The following is a 22385-nucleotide window of genomic DNA, read 5'->3' as shown; positions in this document are numbered from 1 at the left end:
GTGGCCCTTCTCGCAATCCTCCGGAAAGCCCACGAAGCGCAGGTTGTTTCTACGCGCTCGCCCTTCCGGATTTTTTCCATGGCCGCCACCTTCTGTTTCAGTGTCCCCACATCGTCCTCCACTCCAGTGATCCTAGTTTCGGCCTCCGCAATGCGGGCTACAGCGTTGCGAAGATCCTGTCGCAACAGAGTGACATCAGCCCCAACCGCTCCTATTTTAGCGTCCAGCATGTCACGCGATTGGGTAATCGCCGCCATCAACGCCGCGTTGTCGGGCCCCGCACCCTGGCCACCCCCGGAGGCACCAGGCCCTCCGCTAGGCCCGGTAAACTTGTCTATGGGTCCCTGCTTGGGGGACCCACTCCCACCACCGCCCCTGGTCATGGCTGGGTTACTCAGAGAGGGCAGTCCAACTTCAGCAGGCAGCAGAGCTCCTCTCGGGCAGCAGCAGGACAGATCGGATAATGTCTGAGCCCCAGAGTATGGCAATCCACAGGGGGGTTTTCCACCAATGACCGGTTCGCACCGGACCTCAGTTCAGTCACAAAGGCGCAACCAGGGGGCCGCCGCAGTCTCACCCAGTACCACTATGCAGCTGACCTCGTTTTGTCGCCAAGCAGGTCCCTCCCAAGTGTCCACTCCGGGTGCCAGGGTCCACCACCTCACCAATCGGTGCCCCAGAACGATCAGGTCAGCTCAGGCCATGATATACACTGTGAAAAGGTAATGCAGATCGGGACCCAGGCACCAGGCTCCTTCGGCTCCGGGGCTAGTCCCCACCGGAGGCGGCCAGCCGCGTCCAGGGCTCCTCAGCAGGGGGGGGGGTCTCAGCGCGCCACAGTTACTGCCCCACTCCATCCACCAGGTCTAGCATCCACCCCCACTGGGGCCGTATGTACTCACTGGTCGCTCTACGACGCCGCCGCCGTCCCACAGCTCCTCCAGGGGTCCAGACGGCACTCCGGCAGGGCCCACAGTCGGCTACTGGGCAGGAGGCACAACCAGGGTGTCAGCGTCGCCCCTAGATGGCAAGCGAGCCGCCCAGGTCGCTGTTCAGACCGGCTCCGGGTCTCGCCACTCGCGGTCAGGGAGCACGAAAATCCAGGCCCCGGTCTCTAGGCCCACGCTCAGGCCCCTGCCGTCTCCCCGTGCCCCACTTCTCACCAGGCCACTCAGGAGGCGGGGGGGATGCAATGAGGTCTCCGACCCCCACTCCGGCGCCAATTCAGCTGAGCCAGGCGGCACCAAAGATCGCCGACTGAGGTCCGTTCCAGGGACGCCCGTCCCGGTCACCGCCAAAATCGAGGCCCCGGCTGCGCGCGCCGGGACCAGGCCCCCAAGGGCTGCAGCTGCTTGTTCAGCGTCGGGCGGCGCAGGAGCTTAGTCCAGCACACCGATGGGTTCTCCACACCTTCCGCTACCAGTTTAGGTCGGTGTATCGCCTCGTGGGTCCGGGAGCCAGGATAAATGCTTCGGATTATTGTCGGGCCGGCGGGAGCTCTAACAAGCTACGTCCGCCATCTTCGCCCGCTAGGCCACGCCCCCACCTTATCCAGGATTTTAGAATCAGTTTTTAAGAGGGCGAGTGGGCGGTAGGAGCCCAGATCAGTAGGGTACCTGTCCGGCTTAGGCTGCAAAACAAGCAGTATTCACATACTGAAGTCGGGAGTATGGTCGCCTGGAGTGCAGCGTTGTATAATGCATGCCATTGCGGGACCAATGTGTGCGCGTATGTCTTGTAAAACTAGTAGGGTTGCATTCGGGCCCAGGTGTCCTTCGCGATGCTAGAGCTCAGACTGCTTTACGCATTTCAAAATGTGAAATTGGTTCTTCTTATTTTCCGTGCTGCATTGGGGAGATGGCAGGGAGCCGCAACTGAGAAAAAAAGGTTGCATAGTGCTCGTTATCAAAAGGTAATAGTCGATGCGTACAAAGCACTTTAGTGTTGAGTTAGTTCGGTGTGAATTTCTTGTTGCATTTGTCGTAGTTGTCACGTTCAATACCGTAGGGCTTGAATGGGACGGCAAACCTGCTCCTGACCTATAAGCCACGCCAGTAGGCGCCCCGCGCGATGAGGCCGCATGAGTGCGGGGGAATCCGCTGCATAGTTTACACACCTAAGGCCCTCTAGGAGGGCAGCATGTTCCTCCCATTTTGCATCCAGCTTCCGCATTCCGGCCTCGTCACTGTTCGCGTCTCCAGCAGGAGTTCTCGTTCAAGTTTTCTAATGGCGTCATCGAGGTGCTTGCGGCTATTCCAGCGGATTCCCAGGTTTTGTTCCCTGATGGTTACCTTGAAGGCCTCCAATTCTGTAAGCTTGCTATTTGTAGAGCCCTCGTGTGTTCAAAGAATTCAACCGGTGTGTACCAGAGTGCTTCACAGAATGGAAGGTTGGAGACACCATGTGGGTATGGCCTGTGGGGCTACCACCCACTGAAGTTGTAACAACTGAGAATTATGGTTGGAGTGTGTGAGGCCAAGATATATGATTTGCACAAAGAGCGCTTGCAACCCTATTATACGGTCAATGCGGATGTGTAGACCATGTGGTGCTGAGTAGTGCAATTACACTCTAATGTCGGGGTTGTGTGTGTGCCATATATCCACCAGCGACTCAACAAATCACCCAAGATACAAGCGTTTGAAACTGAAGCACTGCGTGACAGCGGGGGAAATGAGTACGGTGTTTAAGTCACCGCTTATCAGCCTTAGGATTTCGCTCTAATCGGCCAATACGCCAGATAGGCTGCGGAGAAATGCTGCTTGGTCTGAGCTGGGAGTGCATACCGTCCCTAGTATGTGTTGAAGCCTGTTCAGGTGACATTGTATAATTACATATCGCCCGCCATCACCTTCTCTGCCACAAACGGGGTGCCCGTCCGTACCCAAATCAGTATGTTATGTTACTAAGTTTTATTGAGCGCGAACAGCTGCCCCAGCAACGAGGCGTCCCGGCGCTGACCCATAACAGTAACCAGAGGGAGGGAGGGAGAGAGAGGACAGAAAGGGATTAGGATGGGGAGAATAGAATGGTTTTAATCGCCTTGCGGAAGGCCAATAAATTGGTCATGGAGCGGATATGGGGTGGCAGAGAGTTCCAGAGCCTTGCCCCCAAGACTCTGAAAGAGCTGCCGCCTATTCTGCTTAGCCTTATACGTGGGGTAACAACCAAATTTTGCCCCGAGGAGCGTAGGGCACGCTGAGGGGTGTAAGGCTCTAGGAGAGGGCGCAAGAGACCAGGGCAGTCAGTCTTGAGAATTTTAAAGACAGTAGTGAGAGCTTTGAACTGAACTCGGGCTTCCATACGCAGCCAGTGTAGTCTCTGGATGGTATTTCTAGCAGAGCACCTGCGAGGGAGGCCTACAACTGCCCTGGCAGCAGAGTTTTGTATGCGTTGTAGCCGCGCCATCTCAGCTTTGTTAAGGCCAAGGAAAAGGACATTGGCGTAGTCCAGTCGAGACAGAATGGTAGACTGGACAATCAGCTGGCGCGTATGATGGTCAAAAAAGCCAAGAATTGGATGAAGGCTCCTCAACAGGCCCACACAGGTGGCAGCAAGTTTCTTAGTGTGGGTCTGGAAGTTAAGAGCTGCGTCCACCCAGACGCCAAGGTTTTTTACCACGGTTTTGGGGGGAGGGATGGGGCCCAGTGCGGATGGCCACCAGTGATCAGTCCAGTAGTCGGGATTTTTACCTAGGAGCAACACCTCCGTTTTGCCAGCATTCAACTGGAGGCAGTTATGTGACATCCAGCGTGCGACTTCCTGTAATCCGTTCTTGAATCTTGCTGCTGAGATCGAGGGGCCTTCGGACAGGGAGATGACCAGCTGGGTGTCGTCGGCGTACGACACCAGCGTCAGGTCCCATTCTTTTGCTATTTCGGCGAGAGGCTGGACATAAAGATTGAATAGGGACGGGCTGAGCGCCGATCCCTGGGGGACGCCTTGCTCTATGGGGTGAGGCTGGGAGGTCAATGGAGGGGCCGAGACCCGAAAAGATCTGTCCGTCAGGAACGATCGGAACCACTCTAAGGCAAGGTCTTTAATTCCTATGTCCTCAAGGCGTTTAAGTAGGATAGAGTGGGAGACCGTATCAAAGGCTGCGCTGAGGTCGAGTAAAATCAGCGCAGCACTTTGGCCGGCATCCAGGATATCTCGAAGATGTTCAACGGTGGTCAGCAGGGCGGATTCGGTGCTGAATCCTGGCCTGAAGCCATTCTGTGATGGATCTAAGATTCGATGTTGCGTCATATAATTGGCAAGAACCTTGTTCACATGGGCTTCTGCCAATTTTGAGGCCCATGGAAGCAGTGAAATTGGTCTAAAATTTTCTGGTTTGGATGGGTCTAGGGTAGGTTTTTTTAAGATTGGAGAGACCCATGCCTGCTTCCAGCAAGTGGGAACCACCGCTGAGGTGAATGAAAAGTTAAGTAGGGTATTCAGAGGAGGGAGGAAAAAATCCAGAGATTCTAGGAATTTGTCGGGTCTCATGGCGTCTGTGGGAGAGCCAGATTTAACTTTGGAGCACAGTTTAGCAAGTTCGTCATGTGTTACGCTGGGGATGAGGGACAGACTGGGACTGTCAGGCAAAGGCTCACGAGGTTTGGGATTGTCCGGAGGGTTCTGAGGAAAGGTGGTATAGATTTTCTTTACCTTTTCCGTAAAGAAGGTGGCAAGTTCATCGCATTGTTGTGCGGAGGTAATACATGGGGCTGGGATGGAAATATCTCTAAGTTCTTGAACAATTTTAAAGATAGTCTTTGAGGGATTTGAACTGGAGCTGATTGCTACCGCATAAAAGGAAGCACGGGTGGTGCGAACCGCCTTGTGATACAACCTAAGTTTTAGTAGGTAGGCGTTTTTTTCCGTCTCCTTATATTCTTTCCTCCACTGGCGTTCGGCTCTTTTGCAGTCTTTACGCATGGTTAAAAGATTCTCGTTGTACCATGGGTTAGAAGGAGTGTTACGAGTCTTGGTCCACTTTGCAGGGATTAAGGAATCAAGTCCTGAGTTTATCCATTTTTGAAAGGCCGTATAGGCTGAATTAATGTCTCCGTCAGAGGGGTTGAGGCGGAAATTGCCTAGTTTATTGGTAAGATCGCTAGGTTTCAGTTTATGCCAGGGTCTCTTGTATCGGGAGCTAGTTGGGTTTTTCATAGTCGAGTCTCTGATCTTGAAGAAGAGTTTGATAAGAGAGTGGTCAGTCCACCCCATGGGTTTAGGGGGGTCAGCCAAGGCGTCTGAAAAGTTGGAAAAAACAGGGTCCAGTAGGTGTCCGGCGGAGTGAGTGGAGGTTAGGATGAGTGGGCTTAGCTGAAGGGCGGTGAGATCAGCATGGAGGTTCTTAATAGTAGAATCGGTCAGGGAGTCGAAGTGTAGATTGAGGTCTCCCAGGATGGTAAAATTGGGGGAGGATATCACCAGAGTGTGCGCCACATCTAGGAGTTCCTCAATGAACCTGGCAGTAGGGCCGGGGGGGTCGGTAAATATAGAGTCCGGATAGAGTGAAATGGGGACTAGTAGAGATTTTGAATTGTGCGCTTTCACAGCCCCAGATAGATTCCTTTTCAAAGGTACAGTTGTATGCCGATCTGAATATCACAGCTATCCCCCCACCCCTGGAGTCTCTATTGATGGTTTTTATAGAGAAGCCCTCGGGCAGCGAGAGATTTAGGATGCTGTTTTGGGCGTCGTGGAGCCAGGTTTCACATATAAACATGATGTCTGGACGTTCCTCTGTAATGAGGGTGAACACTTCGGCATGGTGTTTCACCAGAGATCTGACATTCAGTTGGAGGATGAGCGAAGAGCCGGCAGTAAATATCTGACCACACCAACAGAGTTGATCAGCTTATGGGAGAGTCAGGTGAGTTTTCTGCAGGAGGGATGAGTGGATCTGCACTTCAGATAGGAGTAGTTCCAGTAACGACGCAATGGAGTTTCCATGCCCCTTATGTTCCATGTGATAATGTTAGTGTGAGCCATATCTGGGTTGTGAATTGGTTCCACATACAACGCAGTTGTTCATGAGGGAGACGTACTGTGCGCTGTGCATGGTATCTGCAGAAAGGGCCAGTCAATGCAGGGAAACACTGCTGGGCTAAGAAATAATAAGAAGGGGGGTTCAACTTGCAAAACATTATTGGAGCAGATCTGCTGCAGGGCTTCTCCCAAACAGTGTGGCCAAACAGTGGCAACTATCGAGAATCTCAATCAGAGAAAAAAGGAGCGTGTGTAGCAGTGTGTGTATTCACCCCGTACACCCGATTTAGTGCATATGGTGTACCTGCAATGATATGTGACGAGTTATATACCAGTGCAGGTAGCAGGTTTACATTGTGACTGTATGACTGAGCAAAAATGGGCCCTTTTGGCTTTGGTCCAGGACAGGTACTGCCTGCAGGCGAATGCTTCTGCAGAAGTGGTCATGAGTCACCAACAGATTGAGGGAGGAGCATCACCGGCCATCAGACCGGGTCAGATGTCATCAACGGTCTGCGGCATCACGTCCGGATGGAGGCTAATCAAGGCGTTTCTACTTGCCGGTGCCCAGTCAGGTGTGCAGCAAGCACCTCACAGTCTCAACGCCCCACCAAGGGCCAAAGCACATCAGTGAGGCTTGAGCCAGAAGACCCCCACAGCTCGCACCCAGCGAAGAGCCGCGCAGCGCTGCCTTTCAAGCTGGAGGCAGACCCCAGGAAAGTAAGTAGAACCAGGCTGCAGCTGGGTAGCCCTCCCCTCCAGCTACCAACACGGTGCAGCCTAGGCCCGATCAGACCTAAGGGCCGGCGAGGGGAGCGCAATGCTGGATAAGGGAACGCAAGGTATTTCTAGCAGCAGACCCACAGGCCATCAGCGCAGACTCACCATGCGCAGGCCAGGTCACAGGCAGATGGGGTGCTCCTCGCGGGGTAGTCTAAATCAGGCCTCCTGTCCGTCACCACTGCTTTTTCCAGGGTATCGGGGGAGGGCCTAAATGGCGGCTGACAGAAGTAATGCCTGGAACACGCAGGTCTGATCCGGCCCCCCAGACTCCCGCGGTTGGCCTCGTCCTACAGCTGGGAGGATGGCGACGGGAGATGCCCGGTTCTCTGGGACACAGCTTCCACCTCAACAGCAGCCTGCAAATCCAGCAGCTGGGGCCCCCGCCAGGCCCACATCCAAGTCCAGCTCACCTCCAGCCACTGAGCCCACAGCGACCTTGTTCGTTGCTACAATAATCTGGTTGACCCTCACACTGAGTCATCAGGGTAGTGTGGGCTCGGCTGGCCTCATTGCACCGCAACTTTCTTTGATGCATGGCACCAGGATCTTATGCCCGTTCACTGCGCCATGTTGTGCCATAGCAGGGATATAGGCCACGTCCGCCCACACTCCGCACCACTCTGGAAATTGGGGCAGTGAGCCCACACAGCAGCGACTGCAGGTAGGAAAAGAGAACCGCTACACAATCTGGCTTGCTAGACGGATGGATTACTGTGTCTGGTCCGGATACATGCCGGATAAGGAGGTAGGGACGTGGAGCCTAAGAGGAGTGTGTCCGCCATTCTTGGTGAGCACCTGTATAATCGGAATCCAGTTGCTATTCATCGCACCGGTTAAATGACGCTGTCATGGTGGTACATTATTTATCAAATGCAATAAATAGTACCCATTATGAGTTTCTGTGGAATAGCATGCAGATGTTGGTATTTAATGCACCATTCGCTAGTAATAGTTCCTAGGCAACAAAATACCTGTCTAGAGTCAGGTTAAACACAAGAAGTTGATAAACAAAAGCCTCAATATACTAACAAACAAGAAAAATTCAAAAATATATATATTTATTTAGTTGTTGTACATAAAAAAGTTTTGTTTAAAACAATGACAGTATTCCATACATACCAAAACCACCATACAAAAGTGAGAAATATTTCAATAATTCATTAAAAACATATGTATCCAGAAATAAAATATAACAAGGGTTTTCAAAAATTGAAGTAGATAAGATGACAATCTTTATGCGCGTTTCGGCGTTACAACGCCTTCTTCAGGAGAACCTCTTGAAATTCTAAATATTAACACAATATATACATGAACAAACATAAATATTGACAATAAAGTACATTGAGGCTATTGGATTAGACCAGTGGTGCAAGGTCAAAGATGATGGACCGTGATGTGACTTCACATATCAGGAGTGCAATGACGATGAAGGCCTGTACAAAACTAATATCACTTAATAATTTTCATTCTTTTTTCTTTCCGAGTCATTGCACTCTTGATATGTGAAGTCACATCACGGTCCATCATCTTGGACCTTGCACCACTGGTCTAATCAAATAGCCTCAATGTACTTTATTGTAAATTATTATGTATGTTCATGTATATATTGTGTTTATATTTAGAATTTCAAGAGGTTTTCCTGAAGGAGTTGTAACGCCAAAACGCGCATAGAGATTGTCATCTTATCTACTTACATTTTTGAAAACCCTTGTTATATTTTATTTCTGGATACATACGTTTTTAATAAAGTATTGAAATATTTCTCACTTTTGTATGGTGGTTTTGTTATGTATGCAATACGGTCATTGTTTTAAACAAAACTTTTCTTTAAGTACAACTAAATAAATATATATATATTTTTAATTTTTCTAGTTTGTTAGTATATTGAGGCTTTTGTTTATCAACTTCTTGTATTTAACCTGACTCTAGACAGGTATTTTGTTGCCTAGGAATTATTACTATTGAAATTGTTGTTACCCTGTCCTAGGAACTGTAACTAGACTCAGGGGGTCCCTTTTTTATTATATTTAATGCACCATTCGCTACATGGTTGAGTAAATACTGTACTTTTACCTGCTGAAATGTAACAAAGGGTGAGATATTTAACGCACCAGGTGATTACAGCGTGCTGTAAATACCACCCAACTCGAAATTCCAGTCCCTGTGCAAATGGGGGTTTGCACAGGGTTTGAAAATTCTGACCAACTCATAATCAGGGCTGTAGCCTGCGGCACTCTCAAATTTTACAAAAGTGGCGGGCGCAACATTTTATTGGCATACTTGACAACATGGGCATCCGCAGGGGAGGGCAAGGGGGTGCGCTTGCCCCCCCCACCGGATCGCCGGTCCCATTCCTTTTGGTCCGTAATGTTCAAGATTACAGCAGGCTGTTCCCCTGCGAGAAGCCCCAGGAGTTTAAATGATCTCTCACTTGGGGCCTCTCGCACTTGTCTTTGAACTCTAGAGGCTGCAGCAGCCCCTCCCCGACCTCCAGCAGACTGTGGACAGGCCCATTTTCATTCTGTCTGCTGCTAAACATCACATAAAGAATGACAATGGGCTGTCTGCATTAAACGTGCCTTGAAGGCGAGCGATGAAGTTAACATTTTGCCCCCCCCCCCCTGGAAGGAGAGTGATGAAGTTAAAATGTTGCCCCCCCCTGAAAACATTTCTGCGGACGCCCATGCTTGACAACCTCACCAGACGAGGTGTGAAGGAAAATGACAAATGCCAACACAGGAACTAGAATATTTTAAATAGTACAAGAATCAGAACGATAGTAACATTTAAATAACACCACTAATGGTTGACAAAAGTTTTGAAGCAGCACTCTAATGTGCCAAAAGATCAAAAGAAGAAATGTCTTCTCATCAAATAAAGGACTCTGTAAGAGGGCTCTCCAGAAGTTGTTATTGCTTCCTGGGGCTCCTGCAACCCCCAGGACCCTCTCTGCAGAAAGCAGGGCAACAGAGGTGAACTCCCCTCCCCCTCACCTCTGTTGACAGCTCTGTAAAATGGGGGGAGAGGGCAGGATCTAGAGCATGATACCAGGTGTGACATTAAGGCTGCTATGAGGTGAGCCAACCAGACCCTCAAACAAGTGAATCTCATTCTAAACGAGTGAGACCTCAAGTCTTTCGAAGAGGGATTTATGTAATGACATTTTACAGTCTTAAAAGCTGTTTGTTCAGATATTAAAATACCACACTCCAAATGGGATCAAACTAAACATTTGGAAGTGTTGGTCTCCAATCAACAGGCGTGAATAAACCCCGCCATTGACACTAGGCAGTGCATCTCCTGACCGCGACTGTCCCCTCCCAAATGTGTCTTTCTTTTGCATCCCTTGCTCCCTGCAATCCCTCGTCCCCCTCCGGTGCACTCTGCTCACCACTTGCCCCCGTGCAGCAGCCCCCGCTCCCGGCAGGCGGCGCTAGCGGTAAGCAGCTCTCTCTTGATCGCCCGTAGATCACTGAACAAACCACTTGCGACCGCCATGATTGTAGAATACCGGTTCCGCGAATCAGCATTTCCGATGCTCACAAAGCTCGCCCTCCAACCTCGCGCTTCCTGATTGGACAGAAACCTCCGACAAGGAGCATTCGCCAATTGGAGTTCAGGTGCTTTAGACGGGACCTTAGAAGCCGTGACTCCGATTGGCCAGGAATGAAAACGAGGCGGGAAATTTGAATAGCCTATTATAATTGAGAGAGCGGGAGGGTGCGGTCTATACGATCTGTCAGAGAAAGTTTAATCCTGAGCAAATAACGTCAGAGTAAGAGGCCTACTCGCAGATGTATGTCAACATCAGACGAGTTACTCGTGGACCAAAAAGTAAACTACGAGTTACTCGTGGTCCAAAAAGTAAACTAGGTAGGTTTGTCCAGTCTAATAGCAAAGCATTAGCATACAATTATACGAATTTAGCATATTGCCAATGCTTAGTTGTTTCATTATTTTTGTTTTTAAAACGGGGTTTTGACAACGTCACTTTCAAACAAATCTATTGCTTATAGTATAAATTGAGTGGATCGAGCTAAAGAAAACAAGCATTTGCAATGCAATAGGTCTCGCATTAGGAAAGTTTGAGCTATTGGTATTGTAAATGACAAATTTTGTATTTATGTGTTGGTTTTGAAAATAATGATGCGATAGAGTGCGATAGATAGAGTGAGGGCGATAGCTATAGGGAGGGCGATAGATAGAGGGAGGGAGAGCGATAGATAGAGGGAGGGCGATTGATAGAGGGAGGGAGATAGAGTGAGGGAGGGCGATAGAGTGAGGGAGGGCAATAGATAGAGTGAGGGAGGGCGATAGATAGAGTAAGGGTGATAGATAGACAGAGTGAGGGCGATCGATAGATAGAGTGATGGCGATAGATAGAGTGAGTGCGATAGACAGATAGAGTGAGGGCGCTAGATAGACAGATCGATAGAGTGGGGGCGATAGATAGAGTGAGGGCGATAGATAGAGTGAGGGCGATAGATAGAGTGAGGGCGATAGATAGATAGAGTGAGGGCGATAGATAGATAGATAGATAGATAGAGTGAGGGCGATAGAGTGAGTACGATAGATAGATAGATAGATAGATAGATAGATAGATAGATAGATAGATAGAGTGAGGGCGATAGATAGAGTGAGGGTGATAGATAGATCGATAGATAGATAGAGTGAGGGCGATAGATAGAGTGAGGGCGATAGATAGAGTGAGGGCGATAGAGTGAGGGCGATAGATAGAGTGAGGGCGATAGATAGATAGTGAGGGCTATAGATAGATAGAGTGAGGGTGATAGATAGTGAGGGCGATAGATAGATAGAGTGAGGGCGATAGAGTGAGGGTGATAGATAGATAGATAGATAGATAGAGTGAGGGTGATAGAGTGAGGGTAATTGATAGAGTGAGGGCGATTGATAGAGTGAGGGTGATGGATAGATAGATAGAGTGAGGGTGATAGAGTGAGGGCGATAGATAGATAGTGAGGGGAATAGATAGAGTGAGGGTGATAGATAGTGAGGGCGATAGATAAAAAGAGTGAGTGCGATAGAGTGAGGGCAATAGAGTGATGGCGATAGATAGAGTGAGGGCGATAGACAGATAGATAGATAGAGTGAGGGTGATAGATAGAGTGAGGGGCGATTGATAGAGTGAGGGCGATGGATAGATAGAGTGAGGGCGATAGATAAAGTGAGGGGGATAGATAGAGTGAGGGCGATAGATAGATAGATAGATAGATAGAGTGAGGGCGATAGATAGATAGAGTGAGGGCGATAGATAGATAGATAGATAGATAGAGTGAGGGTGATAGATAGAGTGAGGGTAATTGATAGAGTGAGGGCGATTGATAGAGTGAGGGTGATGGATAGATAGATAGAGTGAGGGTGATAGAGTGAGGGCGATAGATAGATAGTGAGGGGAATAGATAGAGTGAGGGTGATAGATAGTGAGGGCGATAGATAAAAAGAGTGAGTGCGATAGAGTGAGGGCAATAGAGTGATGGCGATAGATAGAGTGAGGGCGATAGACAGATAGATAGATAGAGTGAGGGTGATAGATAGAGTGAGGGGCGATTGATAGAGTGAGGGCGATGGATAGATAGAGTGAGGGCGATAGATAAAGTGAGGGGGATAGATAGAGTGAGGGCGATAGATAGATAGATAGATAGAGTGAGGGCGATAGATAGATAGAGTGAGGGCGATAGATAGAGTGAGGGCGATAGATAGAGTGAGGGCGATAGAGTGAGGGCGATAGATAGATAGTGAGGGCAATAGATAGATAGAGTGAGGGTGATAGATAGTGAGGGCGATAGATAGATAGAGTGAGGGCGAAAGATAGATAGAGTGAGGGCGATAGAGTGAGGGCGATAGAGTGAGGGCGATAGATAGAGTGAGGGCGATAGATAGATAGATAGAGTGAGGGCGATAGATAGAGTGAGGGCGATGGATAGAGTGAGGGCGATGGATCGAGTGAGGGCGATGGATAGAGTGAGGGCGATAGATAGATAGAGTGAGGGCAATAGATAGATAGATAGATAGATGGATAGATAGCTAGATAGAGTGAGGGCGATAGATAGATAGAGTGAGGGCGATAGATAGATAGATAGAGTGAGGGCAATAGATAGATAGATAGATAGGTAGATAGATAGAGTGAGGGCAATAGATAGATAGAGTGAGGGCGAGAGATAGATAGAGTGAGGCCGATAGATAGATAGAGTGAGGGCGATAGACTGAGGGCGATAGATAGATAGATAGATAGATAGATAGATAGAGTGAGGGCGATAGATAGATAGATAGATAGATGGATAGATAGATAGATAGCTAGATAGAGTGAGGGCAATAGATAGATAGAGGTGTAGAGAGAGAGGTAAAGAGAGGGGTGTAGAGAGAGAGGGGTGCAGAGAGAGAGGTGTAGAGTGAGAGAGGGGCGGAGAGAGAGCGGTGTAGAGAGAGTGGGGTGTAGAGAGAGGGGTGTAGAGAGAGGGGAGTAGAGAGGGGTGTAGAGAGAGGGGTGTAGAGAGAGGGGGGTGTAGAGAGAGGGGGGTGTAGAGAGAGGGGGTGTAGAGAGAGGGGGTGTAGAGAGAGGGGGTGTAGAGAGAGGGGTGTAGAGAGAGGGGTGTAGAGCGAGAGGGGTGTAGAGCGAGAGGGGTGTAGAGAGAGAGGGGTGTCGAGAGAAAGGGGTGTAGAGAGAGGGGTGTAGAGAGAGGAGGGTGTGTAGAGAGGGATGTAGAGAGAGAGGGGCGTAGAGAGAGGGGTGTGTAGAGAGAAGGGTGTAGAGAGAGAGGGGTGTGTAGAGAGAGGGGTGTAGAGAGAGGGGTTTAGAGAGAGAGGGGTTTAGAGAGAGGGGCGAAGAGAGAGAGGGGTAAAGAGAGAGAGGGGTCAAGAGATAGAGGGGTGTGGAGAGAGGGGTGTAGAGAGAGAGAGAGAGAGGGGTGTAGAGAGAGAGAGAGAGGGGTGTAGAGAGAGAGAGGGGTGTGGCGAGAGAGGGGTGTGGAGAGAGAGGGGTGTAGAGAGAGAGGGGTGTAGAGAGAGGGGTGTAGAGAGAGGGGTGTAGAGAGAGGAGTGTAGAGAGAGGAGTGTAGAGAGGGGGGTGTAGAGAGGGGAGTAGAGAGGGGGTGTAGAGAGAGGGGTGTAGAGAGATCGGTGAAGAGAGAGGGGAGTAGAGAGGGGTGTAGAGAGTGGGGTGTAGAGAGAGAGGGGTGTAGAGAGAGGAGGTGTAGAGAGAGGGGGTGTAGAGAGACGGTTGTAGAGAGAGGGCTGTAGAGAGAGGGGAGTAGAGAGGGGTGTAGAGAGAGGGGTGTAGAGAGAGAGGGGTGTAGAGAGAGGGGTTGTAGAGAGAGGGGGGTGTAGAGAGGGGTGTAGAGAGAGGGGTATAGAGTGAGAAGGGTGTAGAGAGAGGGGTGTAAAGAGAGGGGTGTAGAGAGAGAGGGGTGTAGAGAGAAAGGGGTTTAGAGAGAGGGGTGTAGACAGAGGGTGTGTGTAGAGAGAGGGGTGTAGAGAGAGAGGGGTGTGTAGAGAGAGGAATGTAGAGAGAGAGGGGTGTGTAGAGAGAGGGGTGTAGAGAGAGAGGGGTGCAGAGAGAGGGGGTGTGTAGAGAGGGGTGTAGAGAGAGAGGGGTGTGTAGAGAGAGGAATGTAGAGAGAGAGGGGTGTGTAGAGAGTGGGGTGTAGAGAGAGAGGGGTGTGTAGAGAGAAGGATGTAGAGAGAGAGGGGTGTGTAGAGAGAGGGGTATATAGAGAGGGGTTTAGAGAGCGAGGGGTATAGAGAGAGGGGTGTAGAGAGAGGTGTAATCTTCCTAAAGATCTCGGGATCGGGGAGACAAAAATAGCCACACGACAACAATGCTTAGGTTTGCTTCTCAGCAACCGTTTAATGTATACAGTGATTTGGCCAAAGTAAATAGTGAACTATTGTCTCACTGTTGTGCGGAATTCCCCCACAACCAATAGTCAACCTAGAAATAAACAATAAAGTATAACGATACCCATTAGCCGCCCAGGTCCTTCAGCAGGGCTTAGGTCCAACCGTTCTCCCAATGAATACCGGTCCCGTTATTCCTCAGCGGAGGGCACTGTGCAGAGCAACGTCCGACAATGCCGTTCGAATAAGGCTAATGGGGTTGGCTCGGTCCACTGTGTGGGAGCGCCAGTTGAGATGGCCTTTTGCGCTGTGTTTGAACGCACTCGCGAATGCCCAGCCAGGCACTCTACCGTAAGGTCCTGTGAGCGAGGAACGGCGCAGCCGCTCCACCTTCAGCTATTACACACGGTTAGAATATCTCCACTTGTATTTCCGGTGTAACGCACAGGTGATGTTACGGCACCTACACCCTCGGTTCCTCCCTGATACACCGGAATCAAAACCCAAGCAGAGACGCGACAAACACCTCCGTGGTGTGCGTCTCTGCCCAATCCTGTCCTGGGAGCGTAAAAACAAACACTCAACCAAGACTCTTCAAGAGTGACGGTAAAACAAGCAGCCGCTCTGCCTTACCTCCGTTGCGGAACTGAAGCCTCCGAAAATCGGGTCTGGTGTCTTCCGCGAAACAACACGGGTCCGGCTTCTATAATCATCAAGGTCTCTGCAGTAAACAAGGAGGCCGGCAAGGATCTCAATATCCGACGCCGTCCCTTGCTCCTGAGCGCTTTAAATAGGCGTTTCTGGTACGCGCGCTGGTCGCGCTAGGCATGCTGGTACTGGTAGTTCCTGATCCGCCTGCTGATTCCGGACTTCACTGCCATCCTGCGCGGTAGTACCACATTGCGCAGCAGGAGACAGGGAATCCTTGACAAGAGGGGAGTAGAGAGGGGTGTAGAGAGAGGGGGGTGTAGAGAGAGGGGGGTGTAGAGAGAGGGGTGTAGAGACAGGGGTGTAGAGTGAGAGGGGTGTAGAGTGAGAGGGGTGTAGAGAGAGGGGTCTAGAGAGAGGGGTGTAGAGTGAGAGGGGTGTAGAGAGAGGGGTGTAGAGAGAGAGGGGTGTAGAGAGAAAGGGGTACAGAGAGAGGGGTGTAGAGAGAGAGGGGTGTAGAGAGAGAGAGGGGTTTAGAGAGAGGGGTGTGTAGAGAGGGATGTAGAGAGAGAGGGTTGTGTAGAGAGGGGTGTAGAGAGAGAGGGGTGTGTAGAGAGAGGGATGTAGAGAGAGGGGTTTAGGGAGAGAGCGGTGTAGAGAGAGGGGTGTAGAGAGAGGGGTGTGGAGAGAGGGGTTTAGAGAGTGGGGTGTAGAGAGAGAGAGGTGAAGAGAGAGAGGGGTGTAGAGAGAAAGGGGTACAGAGAGAGGGGTGTAGAGAGAGAGGGGTGTAGAGAGAGAGGGGTTTAGAGAGAGGGTGTGTAGAGAGGGATGTAGAGAGAGAGGGTTGTGTAGAGAGAGGGGTGTAGAGAGAGAGGGGTGTGTAGAGAGAGGGATGTAGAGAGAGGGGTTTAGGGAGAGAGGGGTGTAGAGAGAGGGGTGTAGAGAGAGGGGTGTAGAGAGAGGGGTTTAGAGAGAGGGGTGTAGAGAGAGAGGGGTGTAGTGAGAGAGGGGTGTAGAGAGAGGGGTGTAGAGAGAGGGGTGTAGAGAGAGGGGTATAGAGAGAGGAGTTTAGAGAGGGGGTGTAGAGAGGGGAGTAGATAGGGGGTGTAGAGAGATGGGTGTAGAGAGAGGGGTGTAGAGAGAGGGGAGTAGAGAGGAGTGTAGAGAGAGGCGTGTAGAGAGAAGGGTGTAGAGAGGTAAGTGTAGAGAGAGATGGGTGTAGAGAGAGGGATGTAGAGAGAGAGGGGTGTAGAGAGAGGGGTGTAGACAGAGGGGTGTAGAGAGAGAGGGGTGTAGAGAGAGAGGAGTGTAGAGAGAGAGGGGTGTAGAGAAAGGGGTGTAGAGAGGGAGGGGTGTAGAGAGAACGGTGTAGAGAGAGGGGTGTAGAGAGGGGGTTGTAGAGAGAGGGGTGTGTAGAGAGAGGGGTGTAGGGAGAGGGGTGTAGAGAGAGGAGTGTAGAGAGGGGATGTAGAGAGGGGGCTGTAGAGAAGGTGTAGAGAGGGGGGTGTAGAGAGGGGGTGTAGATAGAGGGGGTGTAGAGAGAGGGGTGTAGAGAGGGGGATGTAGAGAGAGGGGTGTAGAGAGAGGGGTGTAGAGAGAGGGGTGTAGAGAAGGGGTGTAGAGAGGGGGTGTAGAGGGGGGTGTAGAGAGAAAGGGGTATAGAGAGAGGTGTAGAGAGAGAGGGGTGTAGAGAGAGAGGGGTGTGTAGAGAGAGAGAGGGGTAGTGTTTTAGGGTAGTGTAGTGCTGTATGTGTAGTGAAGGGGTCGTGCTGGGATAGTGTTTTAGGGTTTAGGGTAGTGTAGTTGTGTTTGTGTAGTGTAGGGGGTCGTGCTGGGGGTAGTGTTTTAAGGTTTAGGGTCGTCTAGTGGTGTATGTATAGTGTAGGGGGTCGTGCTAGAGGTAGTGCTTTAGGGTTTAGGGTAGTGTAGTGGTCTATGTGTAGTGTAGGGGGTCATGCTGGGGGTAGTGTTTTAGGGTTTAGGGTAGTGCAGTGGTGTTTATGTAGTATAGGGGGTCGTGCTGGGGTAGTGTTTTAGGATTTAGGGTAGTGCAGTGGTGTATATGTAGTGTAGGGGTCGTGCTGGAGGTAGTGCTTTAGGGTTTAGGGTAGTGTAGTGGTGTTTGTGTAGTGTAGTGGGTCGTGCTGGGGGTAGTGTTTTAGGGTATTGTAGTGCTGTATGTGTAGTGTAGGTGGTCGTGCTGGGGGTAGTGTTTTAGGGTTTAAGGTAGTGTAGTGGTGTATGTAGTGTAGGGGGTCATGCTGGGGTAGTATTTTAGGGTTTAGTGTAGTGGTGTATGTCGTGTAGGGGTCGTGCTGGTGGTAGTGTTTTAGGTTTAGGGTAGTGTAGTGGTGCATGTGTAGTGTAGAAGGTTGTGCTGGGGGTATTGGTTTAGGGTAGTGTAGTGGTAAATGTGTAGTGTAGGTGTCGTGCTGGGGTAGTGTTTTAGGGTTTAGGGTAGTGTAGTGGTATGTGTGTAGTGTAGGGGGTTGTGCTGGGGGAGTGTTTTAGGGTTTAGGGTAGTGTAGTGGTGTTTCTGTAGTTTAGGGGGTCGTGCTGGGGGTAGTGTTTTAGGGTAATGTAGTGCTGTATGTGTAGTGTAGGGGGTCGTGCTGGGGGTAGTGTTTAAGGGTTTGGGGTAGTGTAGTGGTGTTTGTGTAGTGTAGGGGGTCGTGCTGGGGGTAGTGTTTTAGGTTTAGGAAAGTCTAGTGGTGTTTGTTTAGTGTAGGGGGTTGTGCTGGGGTAGTGCTTTAGGGTTTAGGGTAGTGTAGTGGTAAATGTGTAGTGTAGGGGTCGTGCTGGGGTAGTGTTTTAGGGTTTAGGGTAGTGTAGTGGTATGTGTGTAGTGTAGGGGGTTGTGCTGGGGGAGTGTTTTAGGGTTTAGGGTAGTGTAGTGGTATTTCTGTAGTTTAGGGGTCGTGCTGGGGGTAGTGTTTTAGGGTAATGTAGTGCTGTATGTGTAGTGTAGGGGGTCGTGCTGGGGGTAGTGTTTAAGGGTTTGGGGTAGTGTAGTGGTGTTTGTGTAGTGTAGGGGGTCGTGCTGGGGGTAGTGTTTTAGGTTTAGGAAAGTCTAGTGTTGCTTGTTTAGTGTAGGGGTGTGTGCTGGGGGTAGTGTTTTAGGGTTTAGGCTAGTGTACTGCTGTTTGGGTGGTTAGGGGGTCATGCTGGGGTAGTGTTTTAGGGTTTAGGCTAGTGCCGTGGTGTTTGTGTGGTGTAGGGGGTCGTGCTGGGGGTAGTGCTTTAGGGTTTAGGGTAGTGTAGTGGTGCTCCTGTCCTCTGTTCTGTGGTGCGTGTTTCCGGTCTCAGTGCCCAGAAAGTAACACCAGCACAATTTTGTTGTCCCCCTCTGGTAGCAGTCACTGCAGTGTGCATGCTGGGGGGACAGGAAAGGTCATGAGCGTGAATGCCTCACATTGCTTAACCCCTTGGCCACGGCGGTAATTCCGCCGCGGACCTGGGGGGGAGGGGGGTCCGCGCGGCGCTGCCATGCTCGTGACGGAACCACTCCGTCACGAGCGCGCTGTGCTTGTGATGGGAGTGGTTCCGTCACGGCCCCGCCCGCTCAATAGAACGCCCGTGCAGGCGCGGAATTCCTGCAGCGTGGGTGGGGCGGCCGCGCCGTGACGGAACCACTCCGTCACCAGCACAGCACGTCCGTGGCTCGTGACGGAGTGGTTCCGTCACGAGCACGGAAGAGGTTAAAAGTAGAAATACTCAGGGAGTCCCAGCAACCTAAAAAACTCTGTTCAAATCCGATTATTCTCTCTCAAACAGTCCACTTTTCTGGGCCACCTCTCCTACAGGCTCTGCAGCTGGGCTTCTCCTTCCTCTGGCATTCAGCTCTTGCCAAGCCAGACATGCTACTCTCCCTTCTCAGTTTGTCAGGCAGGCTCCCGGGTCAGTGGCGTCTCACAGCAATTCCAGCAGGGTGCACAGACTCCTGGTGATCCCCCTCACCGCTAGGACACTGTCCACCAGACACCAGCACTGGATCTCAGCATCATCTTGAGTACTTTGCGGAGCACTCCCTTCCTTGGTCTTGAAGAACCTGGACCTGGACCTAAGTGGGGTAGTTTGGGTGCCACTTTTGTACACATTTCGCAAAAGGGAATATTAATCCCACTGTCAGTGGCAAGGAACTGACTGGGGTGGTTCATTTTCTTATTTTGTGTTATTTCTGCAGTGCACGCAGTCTTTTTAAAAGCTGAGAGCTCTCACAAGAGGTAGTGACTATGCTGGGTCCAGGCTAGAGTACCAAAACATGAGCACAATGGTGTGTGAAACCTCGGCACTTGGCTATCATACGCCTTCCTGAAGTAGCACTAGAAGAGACAAAAGGGGCAGTCCTCGCCTACAAGCTTCCGCCCCTCCCTATAACAACAGAATTTTCAGGCACACCCCTGCTTCCTCATCATTACTCCACATCGCAGTGTTCAGGAAGGATTAACCGGCCATCACCTTCGAAAAAGGTTAGCATAGAATTTCTAAAGGCAGCCCTGTCTCCACCTTCCTACACTTCATTGCCTAGGGTTATATACTTCAGCTCAGTAAATGCAGGCAGTACACTTCCACTGTATGGGGAGGATGTACCACAACCTCCATCTTGTTCTGTGTAAAACCAAGGGCAATCAAAAATGGATCCAATTGGTTTCAGCAATATCACACTTGCATCCACGTGGAGTCCTGCTACCCTGTTCACTTACATAACACACACACGTCATGCACGCAGGATGGCAGCGCGAGGATCTTGATGTGCCATACAAGGGGAATTTTACATGAGTGGGGTCGGCTGGGGGCAAGAATTTGAAACAAGCATTGGGACAGCCAAAAGGTCTCACCTTTGGGACCTTTTAACTTTGCCAAAGCATGTGCAAAATGACCAAAAGACTTAAAAAAAGTAAAAAGACGCGATGATGTGGCTGTCATATTATTTTATTGCTGTGTCCATGAATGATGGTGCATGCCTATGTAATGAGGAGTAAGCCATTTTTTAAACTTAACGATCTGATAAATAAAAGAAAAATTAATTGAAGAAGAGCAAAAGTGCTTTTTAAATGCTGCCGGACCCCCCCCCCCCCAAATATAAAATATTAAAAAGGACCACATGGCTGGGGGAAATGGATGAGCAGGTGGGGAAGGGTTAACATAAAAATAAAGCCAGGAGTTGGGGGAATAGCAGCACATGAGGGAGAGAGCAAAATGGAGACTGGGGACAAGCACACAAGAGATAACAACACAGGGGGCTAGGAGAGAATGCAACGAGGGGGACACCAACAAGGAGTGTGGCGGGTGTGAGAACAAATAGAAAGAGAGCAACACAGAGTGCGGGGTGGGGAAGCATGAAAGAGAGATCTGGAAAAAGTGAACTTACAGTGGTCTCAGAGACCGCACATTACTTATCATTCTTTGGCGTAATTGTCACTTTTGTTTGCCTGTACCTTATTTGATGGTTTATTTTCCTCTTCTTGTTTTTGTCCCTTCCCTGGAGCATAGCCATTTGGTTGGCTGACTTGTGGCCTTCCACTGCTCATTTTTATTGAACTACTTTTTTCTTTTTGCCAGGTGTTTTCCAGCTCTCTAACTCATATGCTTCCCCCACCAAATATCTGCCTATTGCATTTCCTCTTGTTGCAAGCTCTCCCTTGTGTAGTTATCCCCCTGCCAAACTCCCTTCCACTCTGCACTCTTTGTTGCTTTCTCACTCGTGTTCTTCTCTCCCTGGCCCCCATGTTGGTCTCCTTTGTGTGCTGCGTTTCATTCCCTCTCCCACTCCCTGTTGCTTTCCCCACCCACTCTGTTGTTCTGCCCTGCCCACTGTCATTTAAAAGACAACATTAGATTTTTTTTTGGGGGGGATGGATGAAGTAGGACCAGGCTGGACATTGGTACTAGCCCCTCCACCTTTTACGCTACTTTTTAAATTTTAGGTCCCCCCTAGGAAGTGCTTGCACTGTCTCTACACACATGATATGGGCATTAAGCTCCACCCACTTTCCGTCCATCTTTTTAATTGGCTTCTGTTACTATCCTTTGTAAATAGTGGCTTTTCATTGGTTAATAGACTTAGGGCCATATGTAGGTGGCCAAATACTGGTCGGTAAAGCCGAAATTCTGTACATTCTGGCTTTACCTACCGGTATTTATCCCTGTGCGATGTACGTATTACCGAATGCCATAGGTAATAACGAATCGGTAAATCGTTACCGACTCCTTATTTACCGATCGGTGAACACCGAAACAAACAATACTGAATCGGTAAATAACGAATCGGTAAAACAATCCGAAATGCGATGTAGCAAAATTCGGTAATACCGATTTTGAGCAAAATCGGTATTAACGAATCGTTATTTACCACTGATCCAGAGCAGGTGGTAATCAAGTGCAGTGCATAAAAACAGCCCCAAAATGCAACAGTGTGAACACAATGGCGGCCCTCTACGTCATAGCAAGGCGGCTACGTTTGAGAGCAGCAGGAGTGAGGATTTGGAGACGGGAAGAGTGTGTGTACAGACTGTGTGTCACACTGTTCCAATTGACTGAGCCAGAAATCCATGAGACGTACAGGCTACACCCACACACCATCCTTGACCTGAAACGGGACCTGGAACCATATCTTGAGCATCAGACACCAAGGGCGCACGCAATACCCACCCATGTACAGGTGCTCTGTTTCCTGCACCTCCTGGCATCAGGAAGTTACCAGGGTGTGATAGCCACAGTAGGTGGTGTGTCACAGAGCTGCCTATCCCGTTTTTTCAACACCTTCCTGGACACCATGATGGACAGAATGCATCATTACATAACCTTCCCCAGCACACAGGCGGAGCTGCAGAAGACCAAGCTGGAATTCTACCAAATGGCACAGTTCCCACACGTAATAGGCTGCATCGATGGGACCCACATACCAATCTGCCCACCAGCAGCAAGAGAATACATTTACCGCAACCGCAAATCAATGTGCAGGTGATATGTGATGCAAACTTCATCATCACTGACATTGTTGACAAATTCCCCGGGAGTACCCATGACTCATACATATTCAGGAATAGTGGCATCTACACACGTCTGGCTGCTGGTGAATTCGGAGAAGGATACCTACTAGGTAAATCAATGTCACACAC

At 50.0% G+C, this 22385-nt stretch overlaps 1 protein-coding gene across 1 annotated transcript in view; it reads right to left on the bottom strand.

The window, feature by feature from the left end:
• CDC23 (cell division cycle 23) overlaps positions 1-10343 on the bottom strand; it is an 88116-nt gene extending 77773 nt beyond the window's left edge. The window contains exon 1 of the mRNA XM_078652716.1: positions 10154-10343. Within this exon, the coding sequence (XP_078508842.1) occupies positions 10154-10260 (107 nt within the window). The 5' untranslated portion in view covers positions 10261-10343. The remainder of the gene's footprint in view (positions 1-10153) is intronic.
• Positions 10344-22385: the final 12042 nt, after the last annotated feature.

Source organism: Lissotriton helveticus, chromosome 7 (assembly GCF_964261635.1).
Source record: "Lissotriton helveticus chromosome 7, aLisHel1.1, whole genome shotgun sequence".
Classification (NCBI taxonomy): Eukaryota; Metazoa; Chordata; class Amphibia; order Caudata; family Salamandridae; genus Lissotriton; species Lissotriton helveticus.
The sequence above is the reverse complement of the archived record's forward strand: the minus strand, read 5'-3'. Positions and strand labels throughout refer to the sequence as shown.